The 26,355-nt window shown below is 61.2% G+C and overlaps 2 protein-coding genes across 2 annotated transcripts in view; one reads left to right on the top strand and one right to left on the bottom strand.

Moving 5' to 3' along the window:
- The first annotated feature begins 2,226 nt into the window (after window positions 1–2,226).
- LOC119104121 (integrin alpha-PS3) overlaps window positions 2,227–26,355 on the top strand; it is a 47,545-nt gene continuing 23,416 nt past the window's right edge. The window contains exons 1-12 of the mRNA XM_037227808.1: window positions 2,227–2,309; window positions 2,975–3,099; window positions 6,379–6,488; window positions 17,444–17,570; window positions 17,940–18,028; window positions 18,724–18,928; window positions 19,344–19,432; window positions 20,098–20,446; window positions 21,119–21,304; window positions 21,675–21,848; window positions 23,788–23,930; window positions 25,024–25,180. Of these exons, the coding sequence (XP_037083703.1) occupies window positions 2,227–2,309; window positions 2,975–3,099; window positions 6,379–6,488; window positions 17,444–17,570; window positions 17,940–18,028; window positions 18,724–18,928; window positions 19,344–19,432; window positions 20,098–20,446; window positions 21,119–21,304; window positions 21,675–21,848; window positions 23,788–23,930; window positions 25,024–25,180 (1,837 nt within the window). The remainder of the gene's footprint in view (window positions 2,310–2,974; window positions 3,100–6,378; window positions 6,489–17,443; window positions 17,571–17,939; window positions 18,029–18,723; window positions 18,929–19,343; window positions 19,433–20,097; window positions 20,447–21,118; window positions 21,305–21,674; window positions 21,849–23,787; window positions 23,931–25,023; window positions 25,181–26,355) is intronic.
- Window positions 25,175–26,055, bottom strand: LOC119104120 (larval cuticle protein 65Ag1-like). The gene is made up of 2 exons (XM_037227806.1): window positions 26,023–26,055; window positions 25,175–25,855 (listed from the first exon to the last, which is right to left on the bottom strand). The coding sequence occupies exons 1-2, from the start codon at window positions 26,029–26,031 to the stop codon at window positions 25,448–25,450; spliced, it is 417 nt and encodes a 138-aa protein (XP_037083701.1). The 5' UTR covers window positions 26,032–26,055; the 3' UTR covers window positions 25,175–25,447.

The raw sequence follows: 26,355 nt of genomic DNA, 5'->3' as shown, positions 1-26,355 counted from the left end.
AGTGACCGCGGTGCACGGCATGTATCCCCGAGACCGCCGTGCAGCCGGTGGGATGGCACGCCCCGTCGGCCAGAGCACCCTTTGCCGGGGCATTGGTTCTGCGACAAGTTTATTTCTGGGGGTGAGTGTTGATTAAATTGGATTCTGAGCAAAAAGTGATTTGCAAAGTGGTAGCAAAGGAAGCGAGACAAGTCGCAGGCCCAGCGCAGCTATGATAGCGTCATTATGCTGTCGCAGAGCAGTCGAGTAATTCCAGATGTTGCGTTTAAGCGCTGCAGCCCGATCCGTTCCCTGTTATGGAACGCTGGGCTGCGAGAACAGTCATGCTCACGTTTTAGGTCGCAAGATCAGAACCCGTTTACGGTAGACGCCACTGGTATGTCCCCGGCGTGGTGACCATGTCACCACTGTCCCAGTCTACCGTGACCTGCCGGTACCGAGTGCCGTAACAGCCGCCTCGGTCCAGCAGACCCGTTCGCGGGTCACAGACCCCGCGAACGAGCTCGGTCGGCCGCTCCTCCGCGGGCGTGTTAGTCCTCCGCGCTGACATGTTTGCCGCGCCTTCTCTCTGCATGGCCGAATGATGGGGCTCCGTTTGACAGCTGAGGGATCGGGCCCGAGCCAGCTCGTCTTTGTCTGGTTCGCGTGAACGCCGCCTTTGTGTGGCGTCCAGAATTTCAGCGACGGTGGCGAGAAGAGTGTCCAGCTTGGATCCAGACGACACGCCGGATACGCTGTCCAGGCTGCCCCCCTCCCCTCCCCTCCCCTGCGCCCGGTGATCTCCGGTGTCCAGGCTGCCCACCTCCCCTCTCCTCTCCTGCGCCCGGTGATCTCCGGTGTCCAGACTGCCCCCTCCCTTCCCCTCTCCTGCGCCCGGTGAGCTCCGGTGTCCAGACTGCCCCCTCCCTTCCCCTCTCCCGCGCCCGGTGACTCCGGTGTCCAGACTGCCCCCTCCCTTCCCTCTCCTGCGCCCGGTGAGCTCCGGTGTCTCCCCGCCGCTCGCGGTGACGGTCCATCGTCCGAGCTTGCGTCTTCCGTCGCCGGGACTACGTGACCGGGACCGTGGGAGCGGCCTGGTGGGCGGCCGGGCCCGCCGGGCCGGCTCACGTGCAGCGGCGAGTCGTCGCCCAACGCTCGATAACGGCCACCCGCACGGCCGTCAGACCGTGCTGAGAGATCGAGGCAAGCGGCTGTCAGGCCGCGGTGTGTCATCTCCAGCGTGCACGCTCACTCCTCGCCCGTGGCCGGCTCCACCCTCTTCTGTAGTCCATCCCCGCCCCGGTCCGGCCCGGCCCGCCCCAGTGCGGCACTAATCAGCCTGATCGGGCTGCTAACACGAGCCAGGCGCGCTCCGACCGCCGCCTTCCCTGAGCTCGTCACCGGCGCGGAAAAAGGGCCGGCGCTAAAAAAACGGCCTAGGCTGGCGTCGCTATCCATCGCCGGCCGGTGACGACAACCGTCTCGGCCCGGCGGGCGGGCGGCGCCGCTCGAGGCCGGTGCGGCGCCCACAAAAAGCCGCGCCCGTCACGCCGTCCCACTGTTTGAACGGCGCTCGCTCGGCCCCGCCAATTCGATCAGCTGCGGTTAACCGCGGAGAAATCGTGCACGGGGACCGTTTAGCGCCCGAGATGGCCGGGATCAGCAGGTGTCTCGCGGTGGGCCGAGCGGGCCGCGGAGCGCCGGCCACCGGCGCCGCTCTCGGCCGGTTGTTTATCGGAGCTGCTTGATTACGGCGAAGCGCCGTCTGCGCCGCCGGGATGCCGCTGACCCGGTTGGATGACCCTCGGCTGTCCCCCGCCGTCCGCGAGGCCGCCGCGACTCGACACTTGCCCGCGCGGCCGGGACCTTCGGCGGTGACCTCGGGCCGGGTGTGTGTTGGTCACCGACGCCCGGACCTCTCTCGTCCCGCGCCGTCAGGGCGAGATCGCCGCCCATTGTCCGGCCCTGTGCGGGACACGCCGGCCGCGGTGGTGCGCTCGCCGGTGCCGTCACAGTGACGGCCGGCGTGTTCGGCACGCGTCGAGACGCCGGGGCCCCGCGCCGGACACGCCAGGCTGCTGACCGCTCCGCTGGCCGGCCGGTCCGGCGGCGCTCGGACACTCTCCGCTCTGAAGTGGAGACTGCCCGTGCCGCCGCCGGCCCGAGGGCGTGCAGAGCTGCTGCCTCTCGCCGGCGTGCGGCCTTCGGGCATAGGCGAAGCACGCCACGTGCCAGCGTGAACCCGGCATGCCCCACTTCCGGAAGAAGAGCCCACTGGGAAAGCAGCAAGACGCGCACGAGCTAGGCTGTCTGGATAGCAAGGCGCTTCAGCCTGACTGTGTGATATACGTTTGCTGTCAGTAGCTTCGGGTAACCGGCCCGAAGCTTTTACTTGCGTCGGAGTTCTCCGCCTCTCCGGTGACGTGGTCCACTTCGGTTTTCCCACGATCCCTTGTTGCTGAACAACGGGGACTGTTTCATTGTTCACGCTTTTTAATAAGGTACCACAGCGGTGCCAATTGCCCAAATAAGTTGGTGCGTGAGAAGGTGATTGAATGGTCTATTAATTGGCTGATTACATTGGCAAGTATGCGGTTGAGTAAGCCGCCAGCTGAAGAATGACAACTGAATTAATAGGATATTATCTGTGAGAGATCGAGTGATGTTAAGAGTAAATGATGACTGAATTAATGGCGCCGCATGCTTTGCAGAAGTGCCTGCATGCCAGATAAATGGCACGAGTGCGCACGACAAAACATCAGCCACATTCCACCGCTGCAGTGTTTTTGCGTCTCGCTCCCGCTGACATGTTCCGCCTGCAGCAGCCGGCGCGGCCGTGTCCGGGTTGTGGGCGGCCGGGCCGGGCCGGGCCGGGGATACGCTGCAGCGCTGGTCCGGCGCCGTGGGACGGCCGTGCCGCTGCCGCCGTGCCGCCGTGGATGCCGCGCCGGCGGGATGAATCCGGTGATGGCTGACCGTCCCCGCTCCATTCCAGGGTGCTGGTGGGCGCGCCTAAAGCCAACTCGACGCTCGGTCTGCACAGCATACCGGAGACGGGCGCCATGTTCAAGTGTAGCGTGGGGAGTCTCGGCTGTCGGGAGGTGGTGATGGACACGTCAGGTGAGGCTGGGCACAGCTCTGAAAGGTGGTGCTGGATGCGTCAGGTGAGGCTGGGCGCAGCTCTGAGAGGTGGTGTTGGATGCATCAGGTGAGACTGGGCACAGCTCTGAGAGGTGGTACTGGATACGTCAGGGGAGCCTGGGCACAGCTCTGAGAGGTGGTGCTGGACACGTCAGGTGAGGTCCGAGAGGTGGTGCTGGACACGTCAGGTGAAGTCTGAGAGGTGGTGCTGAACACGTCAGGTGAGGCGGGATGCCGCCCGGTGCGCCAGCACACGCGCACGCTCGGCGCGGGCCGCGCGACACGCGCACGAGGGTGTGTTTTGGCTGCGCTCGTCCACCAGCCGGCAGTTGCCGCGCGTTGCCGGCCGATCCCAGCCGAGGTTAGCTGGCTATTGTCGTCTGGCTTACCTCACTGTAATCAGGGACGGTTGTTATTTCATTTAGATGACGTGTCCGCTTTATTTCACTCGGCGTTCACACCACCCCTGTCAGGACTTAACTGGGCGTTCACACCACCCCTGTCAGGACTTCACTGGGCGTTTCACACCACCCCTGTCAGGACTTCACTGGGCGTTTCACACCACCCCTGTCGGGATCGTCCTCGCTGCGTCGCACTCGCTGTTAAGCGCGCTCTTCACCACGGTCCGATGCCCTTCACCTCGCTATCGGCATAGCCACCTGACTTCACCTCCGTCGGAAGATTGCCTCACTCGACCCGCTGACAGGACATCACCTTTCCGCTGACAGGACCTCACCTTCCCGTCGACAGGACCTCAGCTTTCCGTCGACAGGACCTTACCTTCCCACTGTCAGGACCACACCTTCCCGCCGTCAGGACCTCACCGTCCCGCCATCAGGACCTCACCTTCCCGCCGGCAGGACCTCTCCTTCCCGCCGACAGGAGCTCACCTTTCCGCCTTCATGACCTCACCTTCCCGCCTTCAGGACCTCACCTTCCCGCCTTCAGGACCTCGCCTTCCCGCCGACAGGACCTCACCTGCCCGCCGACGGGACCTCATCGTCCCGCCGTCAGGACCTCATCGTCCCGCCGTCAGGATCTCACCGTCCCGCCGTCAGCGGTGTTCAGCTCAGTGCAGCACGACTCGGGCCGAGGCGGCTCCGGCTGCCAGCCGAGCCTGTTCAGCACCGTTCGATGTCGCCTCGTTCTGGACTGCGGTTTTTATCGGTCCTGTTTTTGTGAGGGTGATGTGCGAGACTGGCCTGCCGGCCCCGGCGCCCCGTGCTTTGTGAGACGGCAACGCTGCTTGGCGTGAGAAAGGATGCCGACACGGCGCCGGTCGCTGAACCCCAGCGCCAGCGCCAGGGCCGGCTGGAGTCCGGGCGAAGTCCGAGCCCTGCTGCAGCGGCGCCCTTGCAGACGACTCGGCCGCAGGTGTCCGCACCGCCGATCCTGCCGCGTGTGTTCCGCTCTGTAATGGCGGCCGTCGTGTTCGGTGTGATCTGGCCGCGGCTGGTGCCTAGCATCCATCCCAGCTGCGCTTGCCTCGTTCACCAGCGACGCGTCGCTGACTCTCCCCGGCGAAAAACTGCCAGACGCTGGCGCCCGCAGAACTGTTGACCTTCACTGAACGCGGCCGCCGCTGAACGGCTGCCCCTCGCCCAGACAGACGGACTGGCGGAGCTGACGTGCGTGGACGCAGTCAACGCTGCAGCCCCCGCCGCATTATGAACTATGGGACCGACGGACCGAAACTAGGAGGCGCGCTGGTATTTGATTGCCGGTGCAGATGTGTTTTGTGCAGATATTTCACCGAATGTCAGCGGCAGGTGGCAAAAAGCACCATTGTTGCAAAATCACTAGCGTCACCCAGTGCTTTTAAAGGCGATATTTTCTGTGTCCTTCACCGTGTGGGTGAATAACTCCTGCTGCAATCGCCTTTATGACTGGCATTGCTTCCGGAATCGCATTTTCAAAACGTTTCCCTCGGTGACCCGTTGGTTTCGCGGTGTGTATTTGTGGTTAGGCGATCATGCGAATATCAGGCCTACTCATTATGAGCCTCGTGCAGGCAATGCAAAAAGGAGACACCGAGCCTGCTATCGATCCGGTAAAAACTGATCACCCTTCGCTCGCGGCACAGCCAGGCCACTAAGCCGTAAAAACGGACATACAGTCATCCCGCTGGGCGTGTCCAGATGTCCAAACAGCGAACAGCGCTTCGGCCGTTGGGCATGTTCGGGGCCAGAAAACCGGCGATTAGCCCCACACCAAGGCTGCCTTTTTAGGTATACTGTTCAGCTCCAGCGCGTGGTCAGCGAAGAGCTTGCGGATGCTGGCGGGTATGAAGGCGGCAATTGAGGTGGGCGTGGCTTAGCCTGCCGTGCAGCACAGACGACAGATGCCATTTGCACCTGAAAGGCAACGGTGCTGAATGGTTATTTTTCGCCTTAGTGGGCAAAAACCAATGCTCTGTAGAGTAGTGTGTTGCAGACGCCAGACGTTGCGACCAGACGAATGAGTCGTCACACTTCATCCCAACTGAATCGGTTAAAGCAGACAACTGGGTGAACTGAATTGCCACATCCAGTCCACAGAATGACCGCGGCATCATTATATGTCTAAAGCTTTTCCTGCGTTTTTCCTCCCTGAGGTGCGCACAATTTTTGGCTGATGCCAGGTTTGTTCGGAATGTCGCAATTCGTGAGCTTAAATGAAGGCTTATGCACGTAGAAGTCGTTTCATACTTCCCTTTTGGTTACTCGCTGTCCAAGTGCAATAGCCCATGACCGCGGACTTTAGGTTTGCCGAGGCATGCAAGTCGTATGGCCCATGCAGTGCATTTTCCTTCTCTGAGATTGCCTGGTCGGTCACGACTTTTGAAAATCCCACGCCGGTACTTCATCAGCATCCGAACAGCCTCGGCGTGACCCTGCCCTGTTGGCATTTGGTGCCGCCTGTAATCACGGCTGGTGCCGGGGCGGCCGGCGCGCCCCCTCCGCGCACCGGGCGTGCTCGACGAGGCCATGCGTTCGGTCGCGCTGGACGGCGGGGCTGAATCACGGCCCCGGTGTTGTGGTGTGGCGTACCGCTGATCTGATCTGATCTGACCTGACCTGACCTGACCTGACCTGATCTGATCTGACCTGAGCTGACCTGTGCTGAGCTGACCTGTGCTGAGCTGACTTGAGCTGACCTGAGCTGACTTGTGCCAAGCAGACCTGACCTGCGCTGACCTGTGCCGAGCAGACCTGACCTGCGCTGTGCTGACCTGTGCTGAGCTGACCTGAGCTGACCTGAGGTGACCTGTGCCGGCAGACGACTCGCGTCGTCAGGGCCAGCCGCCGTTCTACTACCGGGACCGGCGGGACGGCGCCTGGATCGGCGGCGCGCTCGACACCGACCCTTCACCCCAGGGCAAGGTGTCGGTGAGTACCTTGCGGCGTGTGATCCGTGCGCTCCCCTCGGCCTGCGCGGCTGTGCCCAGCAGAGCCATGCTGCTGCCGCTGGTAGCCATCCCGGTCGTGTTTTATGCGAACGGACAGTGAGCTTGCGTTGAACGAGCTGAAATTGACCTAGATCCACCGTCATTCCAGTGGCTAAGCAGGGCGATGTGAATGAGGGTCAGTTTTCCTGCAGGCCCGTTTTGCGCGTCTCATTGTTTGGGTTGCTCCCTGTGCCGCCGTCAAACTGTTAAGCCACCCATCAATATGCCTGCAGACCGAACGGTGCTGTTTGCCGAGCTGACTCATATCTGCGACGGGCGGTTTTGAAGCCGTGGCTTGATCCCAACCCGCAACCCCAGCCCCAACCCGACGGGCCGGCTCCGGCAGAACCTACAATAGTAATCAGCATGGACACTGGCGATGGAGGTCACCACATCCACCGAACACCCTCGCCACCCGTCGAATTCATGGAACTCACGGGATAACACTGCAATTAGTGAGCTGTGATTGATAATCAGCCGTGCCTAATTCGCGAGCTTGGAGTGGAATTGAAGTTATTGAGTGATCGAGAAGACCATTGCGAGACCATTGCTTCACTCCGCAGTCATGGGAAGTGTTGGCCCGAATTCATAAATATTCAACTTTCCTCGGTCCCCGTGGGGATGAACCTCATCGATAATCATTTAAATATTTACCGCTATATCTCGCCGTTAGCTCATTAGCTCCATGTAATGATTATGATTGACGTCTGAAGTCCACGGAAACACAGCTGAGGGTAAGAGATAGCTAAGTGTATGGTCTGCGATGCTGTACAGTCCACAGCGCAAAGCTTTGTATGCCAAAGTAATGAGAATAACGCCGTGCGGCCGCCGTGGCTGGGACCGAGGGTCCAGCAGCCTGGCTGACGGTGATATGCGGAAGCGACGCCGGCGTCCCATCCAAGGAGCGGGCTGTCAGCCGAGGACAGGCCGACGCGGCACCTGCGGCTCTCAAAACAAACAGAGCGTCGCGCCTGGGCCTGGCCCCGCCGACCGACCTGGCTTCCGGCCGCAGGGGTCAGGTGCCCGGCTCCGCTGAGGCGGTCCCAGGGTCAGGTCACCGGCTCTCGGTCAGAGCTCCCTGCTCTGGCCAAGGGTGCCAGAGTAACGGCGTATTTGCACTGCTCCTGCTGTTATAGGATCCCATTTATATGAGGTCTTGGAAATGGCTTCCCCGTGTTGGTCCGACGTTGACAACAATGGTTCTCTCGTACACGTGCCTTAGGAATAAAGTCGGCACGTACACGGTGTCCAAAATGCGAGGCTAGTAACTAAAATTGGAGACGGAGAAATGGTTTATTTAGGTGGCTGCGCAGTGGCACAGCCAATGTCGCACCCACTTTTCTGAATTTAAATATCTCCGAGCGTACTCACTTTTAAAGCTTAAGACCCAGGCTTCATCTGAAGAATAAGGCTGAGATTCAGACAGACCTGGGATTTGACCTGCGTGGAGTGAACGGGCAGATGCTTTGCGATCAAGTCATGAGCTACTGGGTACTGCCGGACGTCCAGGCATGTGAGAGATGCAAACAGCTGATCTTCCAATGCAGTCGCGAATGATTGCTTTTTTAATTGCAGTCATCCAATGATCCCTGAAAGGATGATACAATTGGGGTCATGTCCCAACTCTCCTCACACGATGTGTGCACCCTGTTGCGATCATTTTGTTCGATGAAAGTGTCTAGTGGCTGAATGACATCACACGGTACCAACGGCAATGCAAACCAACGCAAATTATGATAATGTCTGCTTTTGTTTGGACGTCAGTCCCATGCCTGGATAACCAAAAGCATAGTGCGCTATCATCTTTGTCGACCGGGGCAAGTGAGCTGGACAAGAACGAAACTATTTTTTCCGAAAGAAGCGGGAAACAGGCCATCGCCGGAGGCGGCCATTCCCGGTTCAAGCAGGCGCGGTACCGGTTCTCCCAGCCCTTGGAATGCTCTTAAACCACGTCGTGTTGCGTGCGACCGTTAAGTATCGCGGCTGCCAGAAGCCGAATCGTGCATGGCACGCCAGCCATGTCGGCGATTTTCCGCGGACGAGATCCCCATGTCGGCTCCGGGAAGCGTTTCTGCAAATGGCAACAACGCGCCATGGGCGCTGCGCACGAAAGTGCTACAATTAGACACAAGTGGTGAAGCTGGACGTCCATTTACTAATGGCAGCATCGGACAGTGCGGCGCTCACGCAGAGCGTGGCGCAGGCGGGGCTGGGCTGGGGCCTGTCAAGTGTCGACTGTGACCCCGCCCCGGCCGCGGGCGGCAACTGGGGCGAACCCGGCTGGGCGCCGCGCCGCGACAGCAGCCGTTCGGGATGGCCTGACCTCTGGGGGCACGTATGCATCGATCGGGGACTGCTCTGCTGGGTATGTGCAGCCGGCTCCGGTGGAACGCTCAAGGCACCGTGGCGCAACACAACCAGCGACGCCGTCAAAATGAACACGATTCTTCAGTTATTATATCAGGCATTCCGCTCCATTTGCTATGGCCCCAGGTGCCAAAAGGCCGTCAGCCAATAGTGTCCAAAAATAGTGATGATAGAAGTAAAGCTGTTAGGTACAGGTAGAAGTGTCATGTGAATGGCGAAATCCCATTTTCGTAGCCTGCGATGACCCCAGTTTTTTAACCCTCTGTGACCAATCGGCTCTCAGTCTCTGTCGATTCCCGCCGTCCAGACCTCGTCGTCCCTTCGCTGTCTGGCCTCGGTAACCTCTGGCCGTTCAGCCCGTGATGACGGGTTACCCCACTTGACCGGCCGCCCCGGTCGCCGCCACCGTCGCCGCCACCGTCGCCGTCCGCCGGCCGGCGCGGGCGGCACGTCCTCAGCCCAATTGGCCCTGACGTCGCGGCGGCGCTCTCTCGCTCGCTCCTCTCTCCCGGCCGCCCGCAGGACAGCAGATCGCTGAGCGGTGGCATACCGGGCCGGTATCGGGCCGTGCAGGCGGTGCAGGGCGGGGCGGGGTAGTGGCGGCGGCGAGTCGTGCGGAGGTGCGCCCGGCGTGGCCGCGGCAGACCGCAGCGGCGCCCAAACGGCCCGCCGCCGCCGCCGGCTGCGCGGAACGGATGCCGGCCGGCGGCGGCGGCCGCGGCCGCGGCCCGACTCCGCCGCCGCGGCCGCCGAAGAACGCACGCCTAATCTCGGCGGTCGTGACGACCGTGAACGGGACGACGCCCACGGTCCATCCGAGGCTCGGACCAGCGGAAATCGCCCGCGGTATGTGCGATTTCTTTCCTGCTTTTAACGTACCCTTTGGCAGCTACCTGCAATGGGGTTTTGACCAACCGGCTTTCCTAAAGTAGGGGCAACACTTTTTCATTAGCCATAGCATTATGATGTCGCCGTCCTAATGCAATATCACGTTTGCATTGGTTCGATGTGCGTACATCGTACGCTGCGGCGTAACCTTTCCGTCCTGCTCGGCCGATCACGTGATCTGAGCCGTCCTTGGCTGCTGTCGAGAGGTCCTCAGGCCCGCGTGCCCGGCCGGTGACATTGGGTGCTGTCCGCGCGAGACAAATGGCATGTTTTCAGTTTCCTCTTGCGTCCTGGTGCAGATCAGCCACGAATGCGCAGGGACCGTCGATGCGACGATACGCCGCTGGCGGCCAAGGTGATATGACGTCACGCCAGCGAGCCTGACGTCACGCGGCGCTCGAGCTCGGGCGGGCCTTTCAGCCCGACTGACTGTGAATTCCAATGCAGATTTGACTGAGCCGTGGCCGGATATTTATAGAAGGCTGGATTGCGAGCACCGCAATGTCAGCAGCTGCGGTGGCGTCCTCTAACCAGTCAAAACGCCGAGACCCGTGATTTACATCGGTCAGGGCCTCTGAGTTGAGGCCTCTCTGTCGGTCAGAGGCCCACAGTCCCAACATGGGGCCAGTGGCGGCAAGGGGCCTCGAGTCGGCCAGGAAAACATTTGGTGCACAGGAGCAGGGACGGGATCCAAATGTGAGGCTAGTCAGGGGTCCATTACCGAAACGCAGAGCCCTCAGTCCCATTTGAGGCAGGGGCCCGTTATGCTGACCTGGAGTCCCTGTGCCAATTATTGGACCTTGGATTTGGACTATTGGAAGAGATCTTTTTGTGTCGCTGAGGGCCCTGCGTCCTTACGGGGACATCTGCCCGGGTCAGAGGGCCTCCCATGTCAGGGAGGGGACCAAAGCATTATTGATGCCTCTGAAAGTCTCCTGATTGACCAGGTCCGTGTCGTCAGCAGTGCAGCCGGTAGGCACCCTGTACTGGAACTGCAGCCGGCACAGGCCCTTCAGCCCCGGACCGGAAAATATAATATGCCTCCTAGCAATCCACCCACGGGGTCCTTGTTCGCAAAACGTCTCCTTAATGTTGAATATAGTGAATCAGAATGATGCCAAAACATGAAGAGAGTGAACCCATGTTAGTCTAAGAACGTCCGTCCTTTTTCAGAATCGACTAGTGAAGCAAATTGCACAAACATGTTTTGAGTCTGTTCACTCGCGATGTTAGGAGCAAGAACACAGGTGGCCGGGGTTGCAGTTTCCATCAAACGGGGCTGCGTGAACTGCTGCAGAGGCAAATAACAGGCGGCGGGCGGCGGGCGCGCGAGAACGACCGTCATGAAAGCCGGATTTTTTCGAAATCAGCTCATACCGTTCAAAAATTAGAGTGATGCGTCATTTCACGTGCAGTGTGACTCGGTCGACTCGGGCTGCCGTCAGCCGAGCGGCAGTGTGACTCGGGCGACTGCTGCTGGCCGCCGTCAGCCGAGCGGCAGTGTGACTCGGGCGACTGCTGCTGGCCGCCGTCAGCCGAGCGGTAGTGTGACTCGGGTGACTGCAGCTGGCCGCCGTCAGCCGAGCGGCAACGTGACTCGGGCGACTGCTGCTGGCCGCCGTCAGCCGAGCGGCAGTGTGACTCGGGCGACTGCTGCTGGACTCCGTCAGCCGAGCGGCAATGTGACTCGCGCTGGGGATTTGAGCCGCCTCGAAGGGGCCACACAGACTCGCGTGTGACGCGCCTGTGTCAGCTTGTGAGACGTGACATTCCGGAGATTTGGGAGGGAGAGAACTGATTGATGCGAAACGGAATGACTAGGCTTTCGAGCGAGCTGGCGTCTTTTTTGTTTGTCATCCGCCTGATGAAATCATGCCGGGCCTCTCCATCTGACGTACGTGCGGCCTGCGCTGGCCATCCTGCGTGTGTCGCCATCCCAACGAGCGATAATTAATTAACGAGACAGCCGGTGACATTTGCGGTGTCCCGATTTGTGAGGCGACGCGCCGGGACGTTCGCTCCGTTAATGAGATGCGTCGCCTGTTTGGCGGCGCGGCCGGAGCACGGGTGGGTGGGGTGGACTGCGTGAGGTCCGACCCTGACACGCGGCTGGGGGTCACACCGGGGGGGGGGGAGAAGGGCGTCGCTGACGCACCCCGCGCAGACGGTGGAGGAGCCGACGTCGCCTCCGCCCTCTTTTACCGCCTGGATGACGGATCTGGTATGTCCTGTGCCGGTGAGTCATGCGCTGCGTGTCGGACCGCCGGCGGAGGCTGGCTGTTCTGTCTGCCTGTCCCGCCCGCTAAGTCTCCTCCTCCGACGCCCGGACGGCGGCGCAGCCCACACCAACGGCGGGGAAAACCAGCCTGCGCGCTTCGCGACGCAGCGGCAGTGTTGGGGCGTCGACAGACTGGGGTGGAGATTGAACCAGTGGGCGGGGGAGGGGGGGGGGGGCACCGCTCAGCGTTCGGGGAGGCAGGGGTCGGAGAGCACAGGTCGGAATCGGCCGACAGGGGGCTGTCAGCATTCTGAAGACAAAGCCAGCTCGGGCGCTCGGCGCGGTGGCAGAGCGTGAGCCTTTCGAAGACAGTCGGCCTGATCGTGGTGGCACGATTCGGTCGTAGAGTGCTCGTCAGACCATCGTTGTTCAGGGGCACGGCTGGAGAGAAGTCGTCGTTCCACAAATCAGGAAGAGACGGGCGGCCAGGGGCCGACCAGTCGTCGGCGGGTTTGGGACCGGGGCTGTGCAGGGGCGAGGGTCACGGCCGGTGTGCAGCCACCGGGGCCAATCGGCGCAGATTGGTCACCGCCGCCAGGTCGTGTCGATAATTACCGACTAATTCCACGCTCCCTTTTTACTGCATGCTGCGCGGACCACTTTCGCGTGCGCGAAGTGTTTTAACGAGCCGACGTGTCCGTGCAGCTCCAGGCGGTCCGCGAACACCTGACGGCCGGCGCAGGCCGTCTCACTGGCCTCCACGCCAGCGGGTCGGGGCCGCAGTGGGTCACCGGCTCAACGTAGTTGCTGAGAAGACCGAGCTCCCCTCGGTTCTCGGGTCAGGCTAAATTTCGACTGAAGAGGGAGAGGTATAAGTGTCGGTGTTTGAAGTCAATTGCTGAGTCCAGGGATGCCTGGGTCCTTACATATCATCCTCGGACGGTATTACCTCGTCACTGTAGTTCCGCAAGCGGCCGTTACTTCCTCAAGCTCAGCTTCAGAGAGTCCGGAGTGTTGCCAGTGCTGGGATCGAGCTTCGCTTAAGGGGTTTGGGTCGGCATCAGCCCTCGGGCGAAGTTCGGCTGGAGAAGGACTGGACCGCCGTCGGTTCCTAAGCGGGCTCGACTGGGACTTGGCCGACGTCGGTTCCTGAGTCCTTGGACGCAGCTCAGCTGGGAGGGGTCGGGGCCGCGGCAGAGATCTGACCGGACCTCGCTCGTGCCGAGGTCGCTTCTTACCGCCGCCGGTCGCCTTGAGTCGGCAGCGGCTGTTTTTGCCGCCGGGGTGGGGGCAGGGGTCCCGGTAACCCCAGCCACAGCGCGAGGTCACCCTGGACAGGCAGAGAGGCCGGAAGTTGGGCTCGGCTCGGCTGCGCTCGCAACCAGGTTAATGCCATCGCCCCGCTCTTTGTGTGCAGGAGCGGGCAAAAACAGTGCTGATTGATATACTATGCGCCCGACAGGAAACGGCTGTTGCACTGAATGCCGGCGAGACCAGGCATTCGTCCGCACCTAGGCGGCCGCTGAATAGCCGGGCGCGATCAGAAATCAACACCGAATCAGAAGAAATGATAGGGGTCAGGCTTTATCGACCGTCGGAGTGCTCATGAAGGGTCGTTGGCCTTTTTTGTGCTGTATGACTGGTGCAAAGGAATGGCTCCAAAACGGCACCTTACGGTCCGGAGGAAGAAAGGTGTCGGCGTTTAAACGAAATGCCCCATGCCGACGTCACAAATCTCCGCGTGAAGCGTGGCGTGAAACGAGCTCTGCAGTTAGTGGGCGGCGCGGACTGCCGTCGTGTGCCTCCCGATGGCGAAAGCCTGTCGAGTGCGTGACGACCCCCGCCGAGCGGTGTGTGGCTTACTCTGAGCGGCCGGCCGACGCCGTCCCAGCCCCAGCGACGCGGTGCTCTCTCAATTACCATCGGCTGTGATGTAGCCGCTACCCGCTGAGGCAAATGGTGAACCTTGTGACCACGCCGGGAGATGGCATGCCGGCAGTGTATGGCTCTTGTCCGGAAATCCCACGTGAAGGAGGTGGGTGATGGCAGTACGATACGGCTGGTCTGGCTGGCCAAGTATGGCCCTGTGCAGCCGGTGCTGCCAGCTGGGAGCGCCATCTGGCGTCATCTGTCCGCTGCTAACGACTGCCGGCAATCTCTTCATTTCAGCCGCTGCCCGTGGACCATGCTGGCCGATAAGGTGCCAATTGACGGAACGCCCCAGGCCGACGCACCTGCCGTGTTGCACAAGTCGGGCCCAGTCCGAGACACGACCGTCCACGATCGCGAGGGGCGAGAGTTCATCTAGGGGCCGCTGCCGGCACGCGCCGGGGAGGGGCCCGCTGGCGGCGGCCGGCGCGGCCAGACAGGTGTGGCCGTTTTTGCGGGCGCGGCACGTCGGCCACTCGTGGCCGTTGGACAGTGGAGTGGCGTCTGTGTGCCGCTGACCGTTGGGCGCTGGTCTTCTTTGTGGCCCTCTGCGGCACGTCCGCAGTCCCTGCCCGCCGTAAGGCAGGTGGGCGGGCCCACGCTGCGGCGGCAGTGCCCCGCCGTCCGGCCTGCCCGGCCGGCGGTGATCCCAGCCGAGCCGATGGTATCGCAGCCTCCTCGGATGTCGAACGACGTCGTCATTAGCTGGCGCGCCCCCCTCCGCTGCACGCTTCTCCTGCTGTCCGGGTAACGAGCGGCGGCGAACCTGACCCCGCTTGACCCCGCCGGCAGTCACAATCAGCCGTCGCTCTTTACGGTCCCGCCGCCTGGTCCAGCCGGGTCGGATCTCTCCGCTCTCTGAGCGCCGTCCGCCGGCGCCGAGCAGCGTCTTTCAAACGCCGTCGCCTTGTGTAAACACGGCACACCAATGGCATGATATCCGCACGGGAGGAGGAGGCGGGCGTCTGTGCAGCTTTCTCCCGGCCGGCGGAATGGATCCAAGCCGTGTCGAGCTGGCGGAGACCGATCTCAGCGTGCCGGAGACCCGGCGCGGAGACGCCGCCGCCGACAGCCGGCGGGGAGGCGCAGGATGGCGCGCGGGAGCCGCGACAGGTGCTGGCAGGCGGCGGCCGATCCGCGGCGATAGAGCGCGACGTGGCGGCGCGGGCTCTGTGGACAGGGCCGGGCGTTACTCACTGTCCGCCGGCGCGGTGTCCGGACCACGACAGGCGCCGTCAGGCCGAGCCGATCTGTCGAGGCTGGTCTGGTGTTGACCGCGCAGTGTCTGTCGGAGGTGTCGGGATTCACCCGCTGCGCACTGCGCGTTACGCAACGCAGCCGCCGTCCCATAAAGTTTGTTGGATGCAAACAGTTGACTCGGAGCGGAGTGCAGAGGTAAACAGTGGGCCTTTCCTCAGTGGGGTATGGGGGGGGGGGTTAAGTGCAGAAGAGTGGAGGGCGGTTAACACTGCAAGACAGCGTAAAGAGAGTCGCGCGTAGATCACTCATATTTCGAGACAGAAACATGCATAGCAAGGACAGTTGACCAAGATGCTACTACAATCCAAAAGAAGGACATACAAACCGTTTTTTTAATGTAACGCCCTTCCGTTGTCTTTCGTGACTGCCGGCCATCCGCTCTCTACGTTACGTCACCTTCAATTTAGGATGATTTGAACTGGACCGCACATGAATGCATGCACGGCATGGGTAGCAGGTCTGTCTGAACGTATGCGGCTGTTTTCCGAACCCGGAGAGCCCAGAGGAGCGTGACAGGACGAGGCAACACCGGCCGTCACGTCCGCTCGAGCTCCATACCTGTGACGGCGTGAGCGTGTGATGCGTGTGCGTGCGACAATGCGGCGCGTGATGCGCGTACATGAGGGCTCGTCGCTTTGTTTGAGGCGCGGTCAGCGCGGCTGGGTCTGCAGCCGTCGCCGTGCGCCCACCGCGGTCCGCCAGCCGAGGTCCGGCGCTGCTCGCAAGGGCAGCTCACGTTGTCCACTGACTCACGTTGTCAGACTCTCCGACTGTCGGACAGTGCTGGGCCACGGTCAGCGTGCCTTAACAGGAAGCGCGGGGCTCGGTCAGCGTGCCTCAGCAGGGAGCGCGGGGTTCGGTCAGCGTGCCTCAGCAGGGAGCGCGGGGCTCGGTCGGTGTGCCTTGGCAGGGAGCGCGGGGCTCGGTCAGCGTGTCTTAACAGGGAGCGCGGTGCGGTGGGTGTCGGATGAGGCCTCCTCTCCCCTGTGCGCTCCCCCCCCCCCCCCGGCGTCTGGCATTGCTCCTGCCGAGCGGCACGGTTGCCCTTCATCGCGCTCTCCTCCCCTCCGCCGTTGTCCGAACAGGCGGCGACCGTGGGTGTCGGGTTCAGCTGCGGCCGTCGCCAGACCCCAGCGCCTCTGCATGCCCGTTCTGTGGAACGACGCCCGCACGAGCACGCCTAAACGTTCCCCAGGGGGTGACGTTAAGATTGCTATCGCGAGAGGTGCCACCAGCTGCCGGCTGATGATTAGAGGCTGCGCCGCATCAGAAAGTGGCCAGAGGGAGCCCGCATTACGCATGACCTGACTGGCCGGCCGCGGCCTGTCGGCTGTCCGACCCGGGCCGCCGGCCGGCCGCGGCTGTCGGCTGTCCGCCCGAGCTGCCGGCCGGCCGCGGCCTGTCGGCTGTCCGCCCGAGCCGCCGGCCGGCTGCGGCCTGTCGGCTGTCCGCCCAAGCTGCCGGCCGACCGCGGCCTGTCGGCTGCCTGCCCGAGCCGCCGGCCCGGCTGCGGCCTGTCGACTGCCTGCCCCGAGCTGCCGGCCGACCGCGGCCTGTCGCTGTCCGCCCAAGCTGCCGGCCGGCCCGGCCTGTTCGCTGCCCGCCCCCGAGCCGCCGGCCGGCTGCGGCCTGTCGTCTGTCCGCCCAAGCTGCCGGCCGGCCGCGCCTGTCGGTGCCCGCCCCGGGCCGTCGGCTGGCTGCGGCCTGTCTGTCGGCTGTCCGCCCGAAGCGGCCGGCCGGCCGCGGCCTGTCGGCTGGCCCGCCCCGGAGGCTGCTGCGGCCTGCGGTGGCCCCCAAGCTGCCGGCGGCCGCGGCCTGTCGGCTGTCCGCCCGAGCCTGCCGGCTGGCTGCGGCCTGTCGGTGGCCCGCCCCGGGCCGCCGGCCGGCCGCGGCCTGTCGGCTGTCCGCCCGAGCCGCCGGCCGGCCGCGGCCTGTCGGCCTGTCCGCCGAGCGCTGGCCGGACCGCGGCCTGTCGGCTGTCCGCCCGAGCTGCCGGCTGGCTGCGGCCTGTCGGCTGTCCGCCCGAGCTGCCGGCCGGCCGCGGCCTGTCGGCTGCCCGCCCGAGCTGCCGGCCGGCCGCGGCCTGTCGGCTGTCCGCCCAAGCTGCCGGCCGGCCGCGGCCTGTCGGCTGCCCGCCCCGAGCCGCCGGCTGGCTGCGGCCTGTCGGCTGCCCGCCCCGGGCCGCCGGCCGGCCGCGGCAGACCGCGGTGCTCAGAGTCGTCACTTGCCCCCAGGTGTGCGGCCACCGCTGGATGAATCAGCTGTCCAAGAGCAATCATTATGGCAACGGCGTCTGCTACTGGATGGAGGCGGGCGCCAACGATTATAATGCCAGCAAGGTGGTGCCTCTCGTCGAGAGCAGTGAGTGAGCGCGCGCGCTAGCTGTTTCTAACAGGGCAGCGTGCTTATCGCAGTGTTGCTGTTGGAATGTTGTTTAACACACGAGCTACATCAATTTTGCGAGGATTACGGTATTGACGAGTTGACGGACATGCTCATTTCAAAGTCGTACCAATAAAACTGATGTCACCATGCCTGGACGGCGCTGACTCAGCGCCTGCGAAGGTGTTTACCGCTAATGGCGGCGTTTCTGGCGGCAGCAGTGCGTCATTGGCAGTCTGGTCTGTGACGAGCAGTGTGGCCCTGTGACGAGCGTGCCGGGAAGACGCGGGCCGCCGCCGCCAGAGGCCGCAGCTGCCAGTCGGGATGACCTTTGACCCTGACCCCCAGGCAAACAGATGCTGCGTACGAGGGGAGGCCAGGACGAACGCTTCCTGTACGCGTATGGAGAGGCAGGCATCTCGGTCCACTTTGCCAAGGTGGGGCCGGTGATGCATGCTACTTTGTCAGTTCAGGGGCGGTATACGTCGTTTAGTTTTAATTGCCCTGTCGGCGATAAATTAATGATTTTACGTCTTGCCCACACTTCTTGTGCCGTGAGACATAGAAAATATACTGCATGGCATTGCGCGCAACGTGCCTTTTCTGCCCTGCACCAGCGGCGGTATGCTACAGGAGCCTTGATATTCAGTTGTCGTAGCGTATAGGCTCACTCTGCAGGCGAAAGTAGTGCCAGTAAGCCATTGTTTACCCGGATAGCGTTTGCGCTCCACTAGCGCCCACCGGAAAGTCACTGAGCTCCACGAACACCCACCGGAAGGTCACTGACGACTGCGGCTGCCAGCCAGACCACCCACGTGGTGTTTGCGTTTTTGTGCGGCAGGGTTGCCTCATATCAGAGCGTTTCTCGGCACGTGCGTGAACTAGCCCCGCTTCTCCCGTGGACCGTTTGATTTGGTAATGTATCACCGTCGTTGCGTTGTTGCTGGTCGAAAACGCGGGCAATCAAAACCAAAGGCGCGTCTCATATGCATTACGGTTTAATACGCTGCGACTTGCTGTCACATGAAAACAAGGCTGACGCGTCCCCCCCCCCCCCCACACACACACACTGTATGTGCGCACGCAGCCCGTGCAGCTGCAGGCGCCTGACATGAGACGGCGCCTCCGGCAGAACGGCTCGGAGCTGCTGATGGGGGCGCCGGGTGTGTACAACTGGAAAGGCACCGTGGTGCGACTCTCTGGCGACACCTACATCAGCGTCGACTCGAACCAGCGGCGGCGGCGGCGGCGGCAGGCTCTCGACTCGCAGCCACTGAGCGTGTCACGCATCCCCAACCCGTACCTGACCGACGCCGTCAACGAGTACGACTACTTCGGTCAGTGTTCGGCGCCGCGCCGCTCCTCATGTCCCCTGGTAGAAGAGCAACTCTACACACTTGAGACCGCCATGGTCTGGCTTCTGTGGCAGGCTTCCCATTGCTGAATCGCTAATGCGGAGTCTGGCACATGCCTACTTCCTGACAACGTCTCTTCTGTCCCCTGAATCAACACCGGTGTGTGCTCAGGCGACAGACTCAGCATTGCGCTCATTGCAGGGCGCAATGGCACGGTGCACTGCTATGAGCTGCAGCATCGGCGGGGTATAGTCTTATGCCCGGCCGACGGACGTGTGATTTAGCCCGCTGTGTGTCGGGGCGCCGTGCTTTGATTGAGCTGTCGGGCCCGTGTGATGTGGCGTGGCAGGACGATTGTTATTCGATCGGTGGATAAGGGCGTGGCACTTGATTGCAGGCTACGCCGTTAGTTCCGGGGAGTTTCTAGGCGACGGCCGCACGTACTACGTGGCAGGTGCTCCACGTGCTGCCTTCGGATATGGAAAGGTGACAAAGACATCCTTGGGTCCGGGGCTCTTTAGCGTTCACTGAGCTGGCACGTAAGGCAGATATATATATATATATATATATATATATATATATATATATATATATATATATATATATACGTGTGTGCGTGTGTGTGCGTGCATGCATGCATGCCTGCGTGCATGCGTGCGTGCGTGCGTGCGTGCGTGTGTGTGTGTGTGTGTGTGTGTGTGTGTGTGTGTGTGCGTGCGTGCGTGCGTGCGTGCGTGCGTGCGTGCGTGCGTGTGGGCGTGGGCGAGCGTGCGTGCGTGTGTGCACATGTGCTTGCGCGTGTGGGGGGGGGGGGGGGGGGTAATAGCCCGCAATACCTATCTCGCCCAGCCTTTTCATTAACCTAAGGCCATTAACGTCTGGTATTTGCGTCTCTCGGTTATAATTATCACTACGATTGACCTAAGTCAAACCTAATGCCATGTTTTGACATCATGGACCTTCGCGTCAAATCCACGCGCCTCTACTGCTGCTCATCACGAGATGAGCCCCAAATGTTGGGTGGCGCGGCGAGTATTGTGATCGGGTCGGATCGGGGCTTCGCCACCGATCTGGACTCGCCGACATGACCACGCGTCGCCGCTGGCAGCAGCCCTCTGGCTGACCCACGCGACCCGGGCGCTCCGCCGCAGGTGTTCGTCTTCGACTTCCCGCCGAACGAGCTGGCCGGCTTGGCTGTGGTGTTGGAGCGGCGCGGCGACCAGGTGGGCGAGTACTTCGGCGGTGCTGTGCTCGCCGCCGACGTTACCGGTGACGGGCGGCCGGAGCTGATCGTGGGCGCACCACTGCACGCGGCGAGCGGCGGGCCCGGCGGCGCCGCGTCCGCCGGCCACGAGCACGGCCGCGTCTGCGTGTACCCGAACCTGGGCCGCGGCCGGGTCGGCGAGCAGCCGCTCGTGCTGACCGGAGACCGCGTCCACCGCGGCCGGTTCGGCTCGGCGCTGTCCAGCGTCGGTGACCTCGACCTGGACGGCTACAACGGTCAGTAAGAGGCGAGGGAGGGGCTGTGGGAGGACAAGGTTAAGGGGCAAGTGCTGTTGAGGTCTGTATACGTCCAAAACAGGCACAGTCTTATTCGTGTTGCCGTGCAATGTGGAACCGTCACAAATCACTCCTGGAATAGGCCCCGGTAAATTTGAAGAGTTGCGTGTGGGTCATAACACCGCTGTCTTAAATTGGTGCAATTGATCGTCAAAAATTTGGAAACTTCTTTACTGCCACACCGAACGCATGACATCAACAGTCACTTTTGACGTGAACATCTGCTAGGAAAACCGGCGAGGGCCAACTCACACTTCCGCGCAGAGCAGTAACCCCCGTCATGAAGCGTGCGGTATGCACCCTCTGGAACGTGCTGCATTTTAACTTTACCGTCGCTCTACGTGATGCCGGACAGCCTCCTGAAGGCGTTTTATCGCTGGGCTGCCCGGTATGCGCCGCTGCTGCTGGAAGCCCCTTACGAGCTGATTATTCTCCCGCCTGGCGGGTCCTCCCATGTGGTTAGCGACGGCGGCGTGCCTCGTCGCGGTTATGTTCTGACCTATGGCTGTCCTTCCTGACACCGGTCGTGATCGGTCTTCCCCAGTTCGTCGACGACGCTTGTCCGATACGCACTGCCTTGTCCCCGCTTACCGGTCATGTCGTTCCCTGCAGACATTGCGGTGGGCGCCCCCTACGAGGAGGATCAGCGTGGCGCCATCTACATCTACCTGGGCGGCGCCAGCGGGCTCAGCCCGACCCACAGCCAGAAGATCCTGGCCTCGGAGCTGAGCGGCGCTCTTCGGGGCTTCGGCGTCAGCATCTCGCACGGAGCCGATATGGATGGCAACCAGTACTCAGGTAGAATGAGGCGTGCGACCCGGGACGGCTGGCAATCGACAGCATCGGTGCGTGCCAAACCCTGCGCTATGCCACGTCGAGGACCAGTAGCGCGACGGCCGCAGCGTTCTGAGCGACTGGTCTATATCAGATGAAGGCCCAGCCAACGCTTTGTGGCCCACTTTTTCTGATGTAAGCCCCTTGTTCTGTGGCCCTGACCACGCCCGGATGTGACTCTGACCGCGTCCGGCTGTGGCTCTGACTGCACCCGGCTGTGACTCTGACCGCGTTCGGATGTGACTGACCGCGTCCGGCTGTGGCTCTGACCGCGTCCGGCTGTGGCTCTGGCCGCGTCCGGCTGTGGCTCTGACCGCGCCCTATCTTCGGTCAGACGTGGCGGTCGGCTCTTACCTGAGCGGTGAGGCGGTGCTGCTGCGCGCCCACCCTGTGCTGCGCTTTCACGCCCACCTCCGGCCCAGCACGGACAAGCTGCAGCCGGCCGACAAACAGTTCCAGGTCCGCGCCTGCCTCAAGTACTTCGGCCGCCACCTGCCCGACACCGTCCGTGAGTCGGCTGCCCTCGCGCCAGACAAGCGCGCCTGTCCGGGCGGGGCGGTTTGACCGGGGTGGGATTATGGAGTATGACCGGAGCGGCGCATCAGGCCCAGAGCGCTGGGCATACAGCCCGTGCCGGGGCCTTGGGGATGAGCGTGGCGCCATCTATATCTGTCTGGGCGGTGCCGGCGGGCTCAGTGCGACCCACAGCCGGGAACCCATTACTCACAGCCTGGGAAGCGCTGGAACCCATGGGAGCTATATATATTCACAGCTCATTGCATATGCACAGCTCATTGCTCTGACGTCGTGCACGCAGCGACGCCCGGCTTAATGTCGTGGGACTCCGCTGTTTGCTTCTGCGCGACAGGACAAGATGATGTTTGTGGATGACAAATCTAGCCCCACTCATTGAATCAACGGACAGTACTCTGACGTGGTGTACTGAAAGACGCGTGGAACACATGTCAAGACGTTTCGACTTCGTTACGTAGGGCGCGCCTACATGTACATGTCAACAAACTTCTTTAAGCATGTGTTACGTATTAAACGCGCGCGAGGGCGTAAAAGAATAGACGTAGGTATCATGGTCATGTGAGGCGTGTAGCTTTGGCCCCCTCCCTCCCGTTTGCCTGTGCATATGACGCCTAATGTAAGTTTTTGTACCAAAAACCTTTGAATCATTTCACAAGTGGATAAGCCTTTCATTCCATGGAGAGTAAGAGGTCGCGGTGATGTATACGTGTTTTCCGTATAGCACGCACGACAGAAACTTTCCTCGAGCGGCCGCATCGTTCTTAGTAGTACTGAGAAACCACCGATTAACGATGCATGTTTAAGAAAGTATCAGTATTGTGAACGTACAGATGGCTGTAGTGTTTAAGCATGCCAACTTTCCAAATATTGACGCCTAAGACGCTTTTCGATCGGCGATGCAGGCATTAACTGAATTTGCGTTGCATCAGTCTCTGAGTGGTTTTGGTCTTGTAACCTTCTCCAGCGTATCGCATTGGGTTTGCTTGGAGCCCCTCTAACTCGTCGGACCAGCTTGGTGCAACAGAACTGGAGAGGGCTTTGCAGTTTGGCAATGCACCGCCCGTCAGCCACAGGCCGAGCCGTTTGTCTTAGTCGAGGTGCACCCGGCCGTGTGCCAGGCGGCGCCCCGCTTCGGGGAGGGGGGTTGGGGGTTGGGGGGTTGGATGGTGACAGCGGGAGAAGCCTCGCGGCCGCTGGTTGGCTGCAGGGATTCATGCAGCAGAGGTGCGATCACGCGCAGGATTTAGCGTCAAGGGATGGGGCGGATGCCGCACACGTATACTAAATACTCTTTGTTCGACCTCGATTGTTTCAGTTCATGCCATATGCTAAATTGTATAGTTCAGTGTGTTGTGTAGTTCAGTGTTCAGTGTAATCTTTGCCCAAACATCCCTGCGGTATTCTTCCACCCATTATGTCAAAAAAATATGTCTGCATGATGTGCATATTTTCTGGGCTTTGTGCAGCTCGGGTCCATTTTCCTATAACCTAGTTACGCCTTGTGACGACATTGCCCGTATTGGTTTTGAATACTGTGCAAATGTAAGACCATGTATGTCATATGCCCGATTAGACCTTGGCCAGTTATAAATATATAGTCCTGGCTTCGCACAACCGCTGCTCGCTCATGCTGCTCGCAGAATTAGACACATAGTGTGCGGGTGTTAATCCTCAGCTCTGAATCGAGGGATATCCCATTACCTGACCATTCCACATAAAAAAATACGGACGTAGTGTTTTTTAAATCAACGCGACCACCGCATTGTCTAGCTGAATCGTGCAACGGAGACGTTTGAGTCAAATTTTACCTGAACTGACCTACTGTCTGAACTGCCCTACCGTCGAAACTGGCGTACCGTCTGAACTAACCTACTGTCTGAACTGACCTACTGTGTTTTGCTTATGCTCTACAGCGGCCAGCATCCTTATGAAGGTTGAGTCACGTCACGTGGTTTGTGCCTTTGATGTACCAGGAGGGGCACGTGACAACTTCACCTACGTCCGTCAGCTGTCGTTTGAGAGCTATACCTGCGATGACTTCACCGTTCTGATCAAGGTAAAGACGGAGCTATGTTTCTGTTAGCTCTAAAGGCTACCTCCGAAGCGACTCCCAAGTCCGCCCTGATAAATCAGTCGCTAAGAGCGCCTGTCTCCCGACTGGCCCACGCGTGGCACTGTGGGGTTGAGCCAATGTAGGTGCCCGCGTTTCACCTCTCACTGGGATGGTCGGCGGCCGCTGACAGCGACCGCACTTTAAGGTCAGGTGACGTCAGAGGACTTAGCGTTGCGACACTTTTGGACTTCGCCGCAAACGTCTGCAGGAATCCGAATATCACGACCGGATGATGCGGTTGGTACCCACGCAGCCAACATTGCTTAGCGTGGGCGCTGATCCCAGAAATCCATTTTCATCAAACAATTTGAACATTTTTTTGTGCTTTTAAACTGGGATGCCCCAGTCCGTACTTCGTCAAGAAAAAGCTCGATGCACCAATTATCGAAGGAAGGGCAAGGCTTGGTCAAATCCATCACCACGCTATCACATATCCTTAACAAATAATCTTACCCAGCCTGAAGTAACTCGTATGATTTTCTGCTATATGTTCCTTGCAGTCCCTCTATGCGGAATATCTTGTGATCTAGGCGGTCAAGCCGTGTCCGTGTTATGGCGGCGCTGGCCGGCTGCTGCGGTTATCAGTGTCGCCGCCTGAGGCTGACTCCAGCAGGCGGCACCGACCACAGGCGCGAGCGTGCCTTGAGCCCTCACCCCATGGCCGACGGCGCTGTCTGGCCGCTGTGGTCATCAGTGTCGCCGCCTGAGGCTGACTGCAGCGGGCGACACCGACCACAGGCGCCATCGATGGTCGGTGTTTCGCTCTTCGCTCATCGATTTCTTCGGGCGATGCCTTGAGCGGCATTGCTCGAGGCGTGCGCGCCTCGAGCCCGCACCCACGGCCGCAACACGCCACTGCGCTGCGCTCAACACATCACGCCACTGCGCTGCGCTCAACACATCACGCCACTGCGCTCTGAGGCCGCGCCATGTCGCCGGGCCTGCCTCTTCATCATGTGTGCGCTGGTTTTCGAGGCGGCCGTCGGTCCATCGGCCGGGCGGCAGACGGTTGAGCGCCGCCCCGCACTGCCCGCAGTCGGAGAGCTATGACTTCAGCCAGCCGATACAGCTGAGCATGAGCTACGGCGTCTCGCCCAGCGACCCGGCCGTGGCCGGTCACACCCACCCGGCGGCGCCCGTCCTCATCGCCACCGACGTCTCCAAGCGCGCCGTCCGCAGAGGTCGCCGGCAAGGTCAGTCGCGGGGGTCACAATGCTAGCCTTCCGTCCGTAGAGGTAACGGCTTCGACTCGGCGTTCGCATGCATCCGAAGCCCATCGTGGGCGGTCTCGCGATCAGCTCTCCGTCCGTGGAAAGTGTACCCTGTATCTGAAGCTGATGCGCCTGTAGTGCACGAAACATATATTGACAGGAAGAACAGGACATATACAAACGGTGTCTCACATGGCAAGACTAGTTTCTCACGAAAGTTTTAATAAAGGCAACTATTGCACGCACGTCCTAGAGGAGCTGCTGTGCCTCGGCCCAGAACAGCTCCGGGTAGTCGATCCTCAGCTGGGCGTACTCGGGGATCTGCGTCGGCGCCACGGGCAGGTGCGCCGCCTCCGGCTTGAAGCCACCCTCGTCGGCCACGTACGACACTTGGTACGTCTGGCCGTCATCACTGACGAACTGGAAGCTGCCCTGCTGGCTGAGACTGCCGGTGCCCGGCTCCGGGCCGGGGAACACGCGGCCCGTCTCGCTGACGATCTGGCCGTTGTCCTGGTCGTACCCGTACTCGTAGTTGCCCTGCGGGTCCTGCTCGAACCGTTGGCTCACGATGCGCACCTGAGGCTGGCTTCCTGGGAAGTTCTGCTGGAACCCCTGGGGGGCGGCGGCGGCCACAGCCAGCACGGCGGCAAACACAATCTGAAACACACACAGGGGAACACGGTCAGCCTTACGATTGCTGTGATGACGTTTGCATGGGTTAACCTTCGATTTGTTTCTTATAATTAATAGTCGTCCGTCAGAAGGCTTTATTCTTTCTTTCTACCATTAAGATTGTACACGTCTACTACCAGAAGCCCACTCACGAGAGTCATGACAGTATGCTGTGGTACTGGGTGTGTGAGTTGACACCGGCAGGCCTCTGCTGATGAAGTGACGAATCGATGGCCGTGCCGGACTTTATACGGGCTGTCACAGGAACGGCCGGTAGGTCTGTAGTCGACTGCCTCGGAGCAGACGGTGTTGCAACGGTTCGCGACTTGTGGCTGGTCAGGGCGCGGTGACGTAAAATGACAAGCCTTTGGGGTGATGACATCGAATTCGCAGCTATGTCGCATCGTACGTACATGACGATCCGAATCAGTCCGTGTCCTTACCACGCGGCATCGGATTCCGTGCACGTAGGGCTGGGCGTGGTT

Source organism: Pollicipes pollicipes, unplaced genomic scaffold (assembly GCF_011947565.3).
Source record: "Pollicipes pollicipes isolate AB1234 unplaced genomic scaffold, Ppol_2.1 Scaffold_5890;HRSCAF=6987_pilon_pilon_pilon, whole genome shotgun sequence".
NCBI classification, from domain to species: Eukaryota; Metazoa; Arthropoda; class Thecostraca; order Pollicipedomorpha; family Pollicipedidae; genus Pollicipes; species Pollicipes pollicipes.
This window is presented reverse-complemented; position numbering and strand designations above follow the sequence as displayed.